At 42.1% G+C, this 14,317-nt stretch overlaps 1 protein-coding gene across 1 annotated transcript; it reads left to right on the top strand.

Annotated features, from left to right (window-relative positions):
• Positions 1 to 5,139: 5,139 nt before the first annotated feature.
• On the top strand, positions 5,140 to 6,070 carry LOC103638751 (uncharacterized). Its single transcript, XM_008661576.4, has one exon. The coding sequence runs from the start codon at positions 5,409 to 5,411 to the stop codon at positions 5,766 to 5,768; it is 360 nt and encodes a 119-aa protein (XP_008659798.1). The 5' UTR covers positions 5,140 to 5,408; the 3' UTR covers positions 5,769 to 6,070.
• The last annotated feature ends 8,247 nt before the right edge of the window (positions 6,071 to 14,317 follow it).

Raw genomic sequence — 14,317 nt, 5'->3', positions numbered from 1 at the left:
GGGTGTAACATGTTGGGGTTTCAGGGCCATACATTAGATCAAAATGGTCTCATGTTCCATTTACATTCTTTCAACAATACCTGTAGCTTAAAGATTACCCACACAATGATGTCATAGTTATATATTGCGTTATAAAGGGCTTCATGTTACACAATGTCTTAGTAGACACAAGTAGTTCAATAGATACCATATCTGCAAAAGCTTTCAGGAAAAATGCAAGAGCCAGAAGACACATTGCAAGAGGCCATGCGCCCACTCTGTGGTTTTGGATGAAAGCAGATAGTAGCACTGGAAAAGATAGCCATGCTACTAACATTTGACTATGTCCACAACACCAGAATTGAAGATATCACAATCGACATAGTCGACATGGAGTATTCTTACAATGGAATTATTGACAGAGGAACTTTGAATGTCTTTGAGACAATATTACACCCAACATGTCTATGCATGAAAATACCATCTAATCAAGGTCCAATCTAAGTCCGTGGAAGTCAAGAAGCCGCAAGAGGGGTCGAAGAAAGCTTGATAGATTCAAAGGCCATTCACAATATTGATGAAACTGAAGCCCAACCTCAAAGCAAACAAGCCAAGGATAAAGCAGTCTCAACAGACCAACCATAGCCAATTCTTCCTTGTGAAAATAGAGCTGATCAGAAGGTTCTCTTTGGATCACAATTATCATCAGAGAAAGAAGGAAACTTGAAATAATTCTTTTTTTCACAACAAAGAAGTTTTTTTGTCTGTCAATGATTTATGTAGGGTTGATAGAAGCATCATCGAGCACGCCTTAATGTGGACTCTAGCATAAAACAAGCAAAGCTTCAGTAAATGTCCGAGAACAAAGCTGAAAGTATGGCGAAAAGTCCAGTAATTAATCTGAAAGTTGCCGAAAAAAACTGGATCCTCGATCTTAAATTCTTAATGCAGTATAGAATCTCTCGTTTTCCACCAGGTTTGCCAATTCTAGAGCCGTCGCTTTCGTGCGCCTCCTCATGCCTTGATTGCTTTGCCCGATGGATCCATGCATGCATCCGATCCCTACCCCAGGCCAGTTGCATGGATCGTGACTGAAACCGGCAAGGCGCGCGGCAACCACACCATCCAGCATGGGACTGAATGAGACTATGAGAGCCGGCCAGAGCCCCCACCAACTAGTCCACTCCAAGCTCTAGTAAGGAGAGCATGAGCATTGAGCAACAAAGCCTCCAGGAACACGGAACCGAACAACAACGACATCGATGATGCATGCAGCGTGTGCGTGTGCGTGCCACCAACTGCGTGAGCAGGAGACACGGCGGTGGGTGGTGTCCGTTCCGCATCGCCGTCAGCCCCGGCCGCCACGGCTTTGATTGTGCTGTGTGCAGCTAGCAGTTACTAGCTATAGCCAGGACCCAAACGACAGAAGCAACCAAGCAGGATTTGTGTGTCCACTGATCGACCGCTGCACACGGCCGGCGTCGTCAATGGCCTGGCCTGGCCTGGATGTCGTGTCGATACGACGGTGCCGCGTACGTACGTGCAAATCAAGCTGTAGAATGCGTGTGCGTTGCATGGTGGACCGCCAAAAGGCAGGCAGAGAGATCGTACGTGCTCGTGTAAATTCCTTTTTCATGGAGTCAAAGCGCCTGGCCGGATGCACGATCGGACGGGCAACCGTGCTGGGCATGTACTTCACGCATAGTCAGTGCCCATGCCTGCCGCATGGCAGCTGTCTGTTCATCCATCCAAACATTTGGTAGTCGGTAGTTTCGTTTCGTCTTTGGTGCAAAATTTCATGACTGGAGAAAGCTAGCTAGCTGGCGATCTTCTTCCTCGACCAGCTGTGCCGGATCTAGCTAGAGCCTAGAAGCAATACAAGAGAAGACCTAATAAATAGCGTCGAGTAGGATTGAATGTCCAGACTCTGATCATCTGCCCCTGTTTTCAACAGAGAGCCATAGGGCATGAAGAAGAAATCTAGCTGCTCAAAATCATAGATACAGTTTGGTAAGAGTCTATTTGATATAGATTTTTGAACTGCATGCTTCAGGAGCTGTTTTGGTGCCCAGATTACCAAACCAGAGTTTCTTGGCCAGTTCTACTCACTGTCATAGAGCTTCATATTTTGCTGTCCCACAAGCTGGAGGACTAGAACCTACATACACTGTGCTCTCCTCAATGCCTAACTTATACATGGGTACTTCTGCGTTGCCCGCTTCAGTGATCCAGCAAATTGATAAGTACATAAAGCATTCCCTTTTGTAACGAATGGAGTGCCTAACTTCCTATAAAGGATCTGAAAATAATGCTAGAGGAATATGCATAAAGCAACATGATAATTGGTAATGGTTCCTACAAAGTTTAGAGGATTAGGAGTCATAAACCTAAAGAAGCAGAATGAACCCATTGTAACGAATGGAGTTCCAGAATGGCTTGCTACCTTAAGACGGTAGATTTGAGTGTTTAATTAAAGAGTCAGTCACGACAGGATGAAACGCCCTAAAGAATCTTGAGCAACCAACCACGATTGACAAAAAATAAATTCATTTTTATGCAAGAGTTGAAAATTGTTTGTTTGAATCTTTTAGCATGGACATTTTTAACCAAGTGTTGACCCTTACTAAAGCAAATAAAATTTTAAGACATACAACTTTTATTTTGGTGGTTTTTCCATCCGAGATAGTTTCAAAAATTCAAATTTTAAAATTCAAACATAGTTTTGCATGACAAGATGATTTCAAACCAAAACAGTCAACTATAAAGTTTCATAACTCTTCAATACCTACAACTTTCATGTTGATGGTTTGTTTCTTTTGAGGTCGTTTTCAAAATTCAAATTTTAAAATTTTTGAATTCAGACGTAATTTTAGTTGACAAGATGACTTCAAATGAAAAAGTTGCCAACTACAAAATTCTATATCTTCTCAAGATCTACAAAGTTTATTTTAGTTGTTTGATGATTTATTCATCTCACATAATGGTTCTAACAATATGCACAAATCTAATACATAAACTACGAGAGAGATATGTTTTATGAACAAATTTACTTTTATTATGTCATATGAAGAAATGTTCAAAATATAAATTGTATATCATGATGAGTTATACAAGTTTGTAGTTGATTTTTTTATTTAAATTAATTTACTGTTTTAAAATGTGTATTTTAAATTATCTTTGTCTAGTGTTGAAAAAAGCACTCGGCAAATAAGCTCTTTGCCGAGTGTTATATATTTGACACTCAGCAAAAAAGCTATTTGCCGAGTGTCAAATATATAACACTCGGCAAAGAGCTTCTTTTCCGAGTGTTTTCTTTTACCGAGAGTTTTTAGTTTGGCACTCGGCAAATAGCTTTTTTTGTCGAGTGCCGAAAAAACACTCGGCAAAACATTTGGTACTCTATAAAGAGCCGAATTCCGGTAATGAATCACCACGCGTGCATCTTTATTTTGGTCGCTGGAATCGTCGGTTAGCCCCAAGATCAGATGCAAAAAGGCCTTGGGCTTTTTCTTAGCTAGCCCAATTTTCATTTTAGTGTTCCACGCATTTAGGAGAATTGCTGGAGTAAACAGAATAATCCACCTTTAAAAAGTTTTAATCTGTCCCTAGTAATCAGTTTTTGGGAAAATTTTTAGTATTCTTTTGGAGTTGTTCTTAAGAAGTTTAAGTTTGAGCGGATGTGAAAGTCGGATAATTCATTGGATTTCGATTTGTATTTTCTATCTCTAGCTAGAGCCGTTTTGGTCATAGTTGAAGCTATACATAAGGGCCTTAACATTAGAGGGAAAGACGGGTAGACGTGAGTGGCAGCGGTGTCGGGCTTGAGATGGGAATGCGAACATGGCTCTTTCATCATGTTTATGGCCTGCTATCGAGCTGGTAATGGTATAGAGCCGAGGGCTTCCCTCTAGGGATGAAAACGGTTTCGGAATTTTTCGGAATTCCGGAAATCGATTTCGAAATTTTTCGATCGGATTCACCGGTAACGGTATTTTTCGAAAACGGAATCGGTTTTCGGAATTTTCTATCGGAATCGGTACGGAATCGGCGTGGTGTTTTACCGACCGTTTCCATCGGTTACCGGTTTTTGTCGGAAATTACCGGATTTGTCTCTCGGAAATTTCCGGAATTGTGTCTCGGAATTTTTTCGGAATTTTTTTCGAAATTTTCCATCATGTGATTTTTTCGCATCGCCTATACATTTTTGGATAAGGATTACTTATTTTTGTATTTTTTGGACGCTTTAAGATTTATTTAGGGTTAGATGTTGTTGGAAGGCAGTTGAGATTAACGATTTGGTCTCTCGAACGAATCCACCATTTTCTATGCATATGTTATGTATTAGTAATATATAATGATAGAGAGCCGACAGTCTGTCTTTTTCACACACTAGATTTTAGGGTTTTCTTGTGAGGCTATGAAAAAACACTTTATGTGAGGAAAAAATATTTCATGAGTAAGCATTCCATGTCAACTAAATCGAGTGGATATTGTGAATTGTGAACTTTGAGTCTGTGAACTTGTGATCTTTATGAACTTGTTATATTGTGAACTTATGATCTTTGTAAACTTTTTATATTATAAATTTGTGATCCTTGTGAACTTGTTATATCATGAATTGTGAACTTGTGGTATCTGTGATCTTTTGTCAATTTTGTTTTATTGTGAAGTTTGATATGTTTACCGATCGTATTTTAGATTTCGACCGTTACCGGTGTATTTTCCGCACCGAACTTTCGTTTCCGATGTTTTCGAAATACCGATATCGTTTCCGTTTCCGGAGTTACCGTTTTCGATTTTGTTTCCGATAAAAAATATGAAAACGGTAATGGTTTTAGTGTTTACCGACCGTTTCCGACCGTTTTCATCCCTACTTCCCTCTATGATATTGCTCGTCGTTAGATACCGAGCAAAATCTAGTGAGCTGCAACCTCTGATTATCAATGCTAGCAGAATCTAGGCTGCCATTTGGAGAAGAAAGAGAAGAGATCCGTTCCAAAAATACATGTGACACTGATCTCCCGACTGAAACTTGGCTTTTCCTTTCTGAAAAGGTTTCAGCTAGCATTCGCCCTACTAATTCCAGTCATGTGGTATGTTCTTGTATACAACAAGCAAACAAAAGTTGAGGAAAATCTGTTGCATTTCTTTTCCGGGGCTAAACTTAGCGAGGCAGGGAGGCCGCTCGTCCGTTTCTCCCTGAAAACCAGGGCCACCATCCACAAATTGGCAAGAGCACGTCGGTGGTGCCTCCGTCGACGTTAGCTGTTCAGCCTTGCTGACCAACCTCTCCTTAAATCGCCTGTTAATGCCCCCAATTAATTCCCAACGCCGCTCCTGCCGTCACCTTCTTCGATCGATCGCCTTCGTCGTCCCCCCACATCCTTCTTGATTGTTATTTCTCCGACTCCCCGGCCGGCAGGTGGGACATGAGCAACCAACCAACCATGGCGGCGGCCCCCGTGCGCGCTTGGGTGCTGGTGCTGGCGCTGGCGCTGGCGTGCGGGCTGCTCCAGCTGCGGCCGTCCGACGCCGCGGCGCCAGCCCAGCCGGTTGCGGTGGCGGCAACGATGGTGTCGTCGGGCGCCGCGAAGCCCAAGTGCGTGCCCGGCGCCAAGAACGACAAGGCGTGCCGCGTCGGTGCCGTGCACGACCCGGAGAACCAGGAGGAGGAGGGCTCCAGCGTCACCCTCAAGGCGCCCGCCGCCGCGCCCGACGACAGCGACGGCAGCGACTACAACGACCCCGACGAGCCCAACGACAACCAGCTCATCGTCGTCGGCCACTGAAGCTGCCGCGCGCCGACCCATGGATCATGCATGGAGATTCGACTGGGTGGATGGAGTGGACCGGCCGGTTAACGGATCTCTCGGTGCTAATTCGTGATCTTGACCGGTGGAAGCAGATGGGGCTTGCATGTTTGTTTCGTTCTTGCATTGATTGTTCGTTGTTAACTAGTGTATGATGAATCGGTCGTTAACGCTTATTAATCACCAAGTGTGTGCTGTGACTGTGAACTTGCCAGGGAGCGATCCTATCTCAAGATTAGGTTTGATCAAATTTAAAACAACGAACATCAACGGTTGTTACATTTTATTAGCTTGCAAACGTGCAAGTTTCAATATCTTATAAAACCTCCCAAATTTGAATGGTTTTTAAAATGTGTTTCGAAAAAAAAAACTATAGTCAAATGTACTCATCCGAGACCGTGTAAAGCCAAATTTGTCAAGTAACGTAATCACTCGAATGCCGTTGTGTGTTCAAATTAGACGGATATTGTACGATGCAATAATAGACGTCAAAAATGGCATTGCCTCCCGTAGAACGGGTCTGTGTTCATTAGTTTGATGCTACTATAAACACTTCATCTGTCCTAAATTAAAATTCGTTTTAAGCTTTTAATTGATTCATACAATAATTGATATATTTGTTTTGTATGTGTAGATTCATCATCATCTATTTAAATATAACATAAAACCCAAGAACTAAAACAAATGCTAATTTAGAACGTTCGGAGCAGTTCGGATAAAGGGGCTTTCTAGTTTGAAAATTTCTTTTCCCAACAAGTTTCATTTAAAAGTTAGAATTGATACATATAGTACAACTTCGTAGAGTCACATGATTTGGAAAGTTATTACCTATCATACATCCTTGAATGCTGAAGAATCTTCGCCTTGGGGTGGATCAGCTCTAGTGGCGGTGTCAAATTTTTCATTATACCTACAATACAGTAAAAATCCATTTAGAAATTCAATAAAAAATATCCCACAAACTTGTATTCAAAGTGGAAACTAGCATATTAGTCTTTTAAGTTTGGAAATTTACATAAACTGGCCTTCTTGGTGACAATACGGGTGAACTGTTAGAAACAGTCTTATGCGAGATCTTTACTCATGCCGCTATATTCAAATACTTACAATAGTTTGTTAGCCTTGCGTGCTCCTCATAAAGATCCCCTAGATTGCTATCTGATGCCGAGGAAATAATAATTCCACAGCTTCTAGAGAATATAATTTATAAGAAAGTTAGACGAGATCGTTATTTTGTTAGTATATCTATAATCTGATGACTAGAATTACTATCGACGTCCGGCCTCGAGTCCGTTGAAAATCAACTTACTTTTGATGGTCTACAATGGTCGTTGTAAGTAATGTTACTTCCGACAGCCTTCTTTGACAGCCGTCAGAAGTATCCTTACTTACAACGGTATATGTTTAAGCCGTAAAAAATCAATACACGAAATTGTCGAGCCAGTGTCGTTCTCATTTCTCTCTCGTGCATTTTTGTTTTTGCCGCCGCCATGCCCCATCACTAGTTGCTGCCACCAGCTATAAGAGTTAGATAGAGTTAGAGGACAAGTCAACCAAGTCTCTAGACTATAAATATGTACATTTCCCCTCATGAATAATTAGAAAGACATTTGATCCCAAGCAATGTATATTGACCGTTCGATTGCTACATTCCATGACATGCACTGTAACAAATGCATAGGACAACTCGAGAGATCGATATACATCTGACACTCTGCCTTACATGTCTTAGAAGTGTTGTTTCTTCTGGATGGACCTCTTTGGAGGCTCGGATCCACGTTCATGCATGTGAGCGTCAACTCATGGTTATGGATGTTCCTAGGATCATCTTGAAGAGACATGTTGTAGATCATATTGATATGTTCCAATGAACAGTTCTCTGTTTATATGGCCCTGGGTTTGGTATATACAACATGGGTAATTGTAAGGAAAATGGACTCCGGGCCATTTGGCTAAATAGGTTTTAGTGTTTCATGATCAACATAATCTATGGACTAATGTGTTTGCCAGTGTTTCTGTTTGTAGTTCACAGAATGATAAAGTTACTTGGACCAAGACATTGAGGAAAGCAACACCTCAAAAGAAGACATTACGAAGATCAAGTCAAGTCCAAGAAACAAAGAAAGTGTTGCCTACATACTGTCTGGTCTGGAGCACCGAATTGTCCGGTGGCACACCAGACTGTCTGGTGCACCAGGAACAGTAGCCCAACGGCTAGTTCTAGGTGGCACTGTGGAAAAAAGACAACCAGACTGTATGGTGTGAAGTCCGGAGTGTCCGGTGTAAAAAGCCTGCGCGCCAACGGTCACCTGCGGTGTCAGTCCAACGGCTAGGCACACCGGACAGTGGGCACCGGACTATCCGGTGTGCCGCACAGAGCAACAGCTTTTCTTCAACGGCTAGTTTTGTATTGGGGGGCTATAAATACACCTCCAACCGGTCATTCCAAGGTGTGGGAGCCCAAGCACATACCAAGGCATATAGTAGACATTCCCAAGTGCTCATACACCCAAGTGCTTATATAGAATCACTTGGTGATTAGTGTAGGTGCTTTGCGAAGTGCTTAGGTTAGTTATACCGCTTTAGCACTTGCTCTAGGTGAATCCTAGTTAGTTGAGTGAGTTTAGAAAAACCACACAACCTCTCGGCTCTTGCGCGAGCTGTTGTAATTGTACTGAGTGAGGCGAGAGTCTTGCGAGACCGTGACAACCGCGTTTGTGTCACGGTCGCCACCGTGTACCGGAGGGAACGAGTCCCGCGACATTTCGGCCGGAAGCTCGATAGTGGAGATAGCGGGGAACATCCGAGAAAAGCCGGAAGCGGAGCACCACTTGCACGTGGAGAAGGCCTGTGGCTCTCTACGGAGTTACTCGACCGAGGTGCTTGGCCCTCGCGTGGGCTTCCCTTTGCGTAGGGGCACCAACGAGGATTAGTCGGGACCTTACGCGGTCTTGGATACCTCGGTAAAAATACCGGCGTCATCCACGAGAGTTAGCCATTGCGGTAGAGATAGCAACACTTAGACAAAACCTAGTTTGCACTTTCTAGTTTGAATATTTGCATAGGTTTTGCTCTAGGGTTTTATTTGTGGCCTAGTTTAGAGAAAGTTTTAGAAGTCCTAATTCACCCCCCTTTTAGGCGTCACCTGTTTCTTTCAATTGGTATTAGAGCCTGGTTTGGCTCATTTGAAATGCTTTAGCTTCACCGCTAAAAGAGCTGACACTTTTTAGAGGAATGGATGGATACCCATAGGCCACCACACTTCGATGGCACTAACTTCCCATATTATAGTGCTAGAATGACTTGTTACCTAGAGGTCGTTGATCTAGATGTTTGGAGAGTCACTCGTGATGGGATGAAACCACCCAAGAATCCTGAGAAACCCACCACGAGTGAGGAAAAAGAAATTCATTTAAATGCTAGAGCCAAAAATTGCTTGTATGAACCCCTTAGCATGGATATTTTTAATCAAGTTTTTACATTAAAACCCGCTAATGAGATTTGGCTAAAATTCCATGACGGCACATCAAATGTCTGTGAGCAAAAACATTGCCTAGTCTTAAATGAGTATAATTCTTTTGCTATGAAAGATAATGAGCTTGTTAGCGATATGTATTCTCGTTTGAATCTAATTATCAATGAGCTCAATTCTATTGACATTAATAAGCTTGGTAATGTAGACATTGTGAGGAAGATTATCTCCCTGCTACCACAACAAAGATATAGGAGCATCATCACTATTCATCACAACATGGAGGACTTGAGTACAATGACCCCGACCATTGTGATTGGGAAAATCGCGGCCTTTGAGATGTCGCGGAAAATGTGTCGGGGAGAGGAGCCAACTTCCTCAAGGCCATATGTTTTTGCATGTGATGAAAGGAAGGGCAAAAAGAAGGCTCCCACTCCAAGTTCCTCAAGTGAATATGAGGAAGAAGAAGAAAGTGATGATGGTGAAGATAATCAACCATCAACATCATCCACCGAGGACGAATAAACAATCCGACGCGTTGGAAAGGTAATGGGGATGACCCGCAAGATTAATCTAATGGGTGTGTCCCTGCAGGTAGAAGATCTTCTCTTTAACATTGACAGGAAAAGGCAAAGAAAGAGAGGATGCTTCGCATGTGGGGAGAAGGGCCACTACAGGGACAACTGTCCAACTATGGCCGAACCCAAAAAGGGGAGGAGCAAAGGCAAGACGCTAACAAGTGTCAAAATATGGGGCGATTCTTCAAGCGAAGATGAACCTCCAAGGGTGCGCAGCCTTCGGTCCTCATCTCGTTCATCACGGTCATCACGCAAGTGCCTTATGGCAAGAGGTAAAATGAGTATTCCATCCTCTAGTGCTGGAAGTAGTAGTGATGATGAAGGTGAGGGAAATCCCTCCGTAGATGAGCTTGCGGAAGCCGTTAAATTTTTTCAGGATGTTTGCACTAAGCAAAAGGCTCAACTTAAAACTTTGAAAAATAAGTTGACTAGCTCTCAAAATGATTACAGAAGGTTGCTAGAAAAAAATTGAAACATTTGCAAATTTGAATTGTGAGCTATCAACTAAAACTAAGAAATTAGAGTCTAGTGCTTCATCCACTGCTATCGATGATGGCCTTATTAAAAAGAATGAAAAACTTAAGGCTAAGTTAGCTAGCTCCCAAGAGGCTATTGAAAATTTGCTAGGAAAAATAGAAATTCTTAGCATACACAATAATGAGCTAACTACTAAGCTAGAAAACATTGGTAGCACCCGAGAGGCATCCTTAGTTAAAATTCCTGAAATTATTAAGAAATATTCTCCTACTTCTTGCTTTGATTAATTGATAATACTAACCCCTGCAATCAAGTTCTTGTTAAGAATGTTGATATAGAAACATGTTCGGACGAGATTGCATTGGAGAATGAGCAATTAAAGCAAGAGGTGGCTCGCCTTGGGAAGGCTTTGTATGACAGTAAAGGCAAAGCCAAACAAATCCAACCTCCACAGCATAACACCATTGCGGGAGTGAACAAGCCTATGAAGGACGAAACTGTGATTTGTAGGTTATGCCACAAGGAAGGCCATAAGTCTTTCCAATGCAAGGCGAAGACCGGGGATAAGCAAAAGCTCAAGCAAAAGCCAATAAGCAAAGTCTCCAACACCTACATCAACAAGGTGGACAAAAAGGTTGCTACACCATATTTGATCAAGAAGAAAAAAGAATGGAATGGTGATAGCAATTGAGCCCAACAAGCAAGCCAACAAAGGGAAAGGGGCCAAACGCATCTGGGTGCTAAAGGAAATTATTTCAACAATGAAAAGCACCAAGAAGGTTTGGATCCCAAAAGGGAAGTGAGGAGTCCAAAGGACGACGGGAAATTTGGAGACTTGGCAAAATTGGGATGTATATCATGGGATACATCATATTGGATCAAGTTTATTGCCAAGTGGGTTAGAGAATATTTTGGACCCAAATTTCCCCACCCACGACTAAGGTAACTAGATTTATTATATTCCTTGTTTTTAGATATGATTATCTATTTTTCTTGTATCTAGCTTTACATTTCATGCCTAGTATTACAATTGATATTCTATAAAAAATTGCATGCATACTAGGTAAATCATATGGTAGGATTGCTAATTTCAATTCATACTCTTGAGCAAACCTACATGGTTTAAAATAATAAGCACGACACATAGCTTATTTAACATTACTAAGAAAATGATACATCAATTGATATGTTGAAATACTTCAAGTGGTATAACATTTCAATTATACTTCATTTGGCATGCCATAATTGGTATCATTTAACTTATATATGCCAAAGCTCGGATTATGGATAATTTGCCCCTCTTGATATCATATCAAAGTGCATGTCTCCTACAAGTATTCAAAACTTGTATGCACACTTTCAGGGGGAGGTTACTCTATAATCTATGACTTTGAGACTAATACCTTTTTCAAGTCTATTTCATGTAGTAATCTCATTGTAAGAAAATGCAGTCCCCGCAGAAAGACAACAAGCTTCCACTGTAAATCTACAAGAACTCTTGTATCTCACATGTCTACCATTTGTCTTCAAATGGTCCGCCATTGATTTTCAATTGGTAACTTTGAGACTACTTTTGGCATCATTTACATGTCTTCTCCAACATTTGGTTAGACTATATTTCATATCTTATACTTCCCATGTTGCTATACATGCATAAGTGGTTAAATCATATTACTACCTATGCATAAGGGAAGTCAGTTTAATCAAATAATGTCTTGCACCTCTATTTCTCACATGCTTTTTCCTAAAGTAGAAGATCTCTATCAGGGGGAGTCTTTCTTCGTCTCTAAAGGAGGAGAAAAATTCTTTCTAAAGGAGAACACTCATTTAGGGGGAGTAATAATGTTGAGTGCTTCAATTGATAAATATTTTATGAGGGCAAGTCTTATTTGCTTCCTACACACTTTTAATGTCTTTCTTGTCGATGGTTGATGCCAAAGGGGGGAGAAGTTTAGAAACCAAAGCAATGAAAATTGTATCAAACACCAAACACCACCAAATTAATTTTTTCAATCCTTGTTCCTTCAAGTGGTTTTGGTTCTTTGGTCTAAAATAGGAAGCAAGTGAATTATGAAGTTAGGGGGAGGCTTAAGTCCATAATATCACGTTATGGGGACAAACATGCATCCTAGCAAGTAGATTGCATATTTTCATTCAAATATTTGTAATATTTGCTTGTTTTGGTTGTGTTGTCATCAATCACCAAAAAGGGGGAGATTGTAAGGAAAATGGAACCCGGGCCATTTTGCTAAATATGTTTTAGTGTTTGATTATCAACATAACCTATGGACTAATATAATGTGTTTGCCAGTGTTTGTGTTTGTGGTTCACAGGATGCTAAAGTTACTTGGACCAAGACATTGAGGAAAGCAACACCTCAAAAGAAGACATTATGAAGATCAAGTGAAGTTTAAGAAACAAAGGAAGTGTTGCCTACAGACTGTCTGGTCTGGAGCATCGGACTGTCCGGTGCCACACGCCGGACTGCCCGGTGCACCAGGAACAGTAGCCCAACGGCTAGTTCCAGGTGGCACTATGGAGAAAAGACCACTGGACATTCCGGTGTGAAGTCCGGAGTGTCTGGTGTAAAAAGCCTGCGCGCCAACGGTCACCTACTATGTCAGTCCAACGGCTAGGCGCACCAGACTGTCCGGTGCACCACCGGACTGTTCGGTGTGCTGCATAGAGCACAACTTTTCTCCAACGGCTAGTTTTGTGTTGGGGGCTATAAATACACCTTCAACCGGCCATTCTAAGGTGTGGGAGCCCAAACAACATACCAAGGCATATAATAGACATTCCCAAATGCTCATACACCCAAGTTCTTAATAGAATCACTCGATGATTAGCGTAGGTGCTTTGCGAAGTGCTTAGGTTAGTTAGACCGCTTTAGCACTTGCTCTAGGTGAATCCTAGTTAGTTGAGTGAGTTTAGAAAAACCACACACCCCCTCGGCTCTTGCGCGAGCCGTTGCAAATTGTACCGAGTGGGCGAGAGTCTTGTGAGATCGTGACAACCGTGTTTGTGTCACGACCGCCACCGTGTACAGGAGGGAATGAGGCCCGCGACGTTTCGGCCGGAAGCTCAATAGTGGAGACGGCGGGGAGTGTCCGAGAGAAGCTGGAAGCGGAGCACCACTTGCATGTGGAGAAGGCCCGTGGCTCTCTACAAAGTTACTCGACCGAGGTGCTTGGCCCTCGCGTGGGCTTCCCTTTGCGTAGGGGCACCAACGAGGATTAGTCGGGACCTTGCGTGGTCTCGAATACCTTGGTAAAAATACCGGCATCATCCCCGAGAGTTTGCATGTCTACCTTGCTCTTTAGCTTTCACATTTATATTAAGCATTTAAGTTTCAATCTTGTCTTTATACTTATATTGTTTAGGATTGAAACTTAGCCATTGCGGTAGAGATAACAACACTTAGACAAAATCTAGTTTGCACTTTCTAGTTTGAATATTTGCATAGGTTTTGCTCTAGGGTTTTATTTGTGGCCTAGCCTAGAGAAAGTTTTAGAAGTCCTAATTCACCCCCTCTTAGGCATCACCTGTTTCTTTCAGTAATCTAGGTGGCTTTTTGGCTCGTCTCCTCGCCTTTGAACATGCATTTGACATGCGTCGATCTAAAACAGATGACCGTATAAATCATGTTTAAACAGGTTTATTATTTTGTGTCTCCTTCAACGAAGGTTTCTTTACCTATTTATCTAGCCAAAAGGGGACAATCGACTCAAATGAGATGATTGATGTGACTAATATAGGCTGATTTGTGTCATCATGCTAGGTTTTGATGTTTTATTTGTTTTTGTGCACTTGTAGGGTGATTCACGATCACAGCACACTCTCTCTGGTTGATCGTCTCTAGCACTTAGAGGCGATCGAAGCCACATTCAAGAGAGCTGATCATAGCAACACCGAGATCTTCTAGCTCCTCGTGTGTTGGCCGACAGCGGACAACTCTCCACTTGTTTCCCGCGAGAACACATGTATGAATTGGTGGCGAT

Source organism: Zea mays, chromosome 9, assembly GCF_902167145.1.
Source record: "Zea mays cultivar B73 chromosome 9, Zm-B73-REFERENCE-NAM-5.0, whole genome shotgun sequence".
Classification (NCBI taxonomy): domain Eukaryota; kingdom Viridiplantae; phylum Streptophyta; class Magnoliopsida; order Poales; family Poaceae; genus Zea; species Zea mays.
Note: the sequence above shows the minus strand (reverse complement) of the source record. Positions and strands in the feature narration are given on the sequence as shown.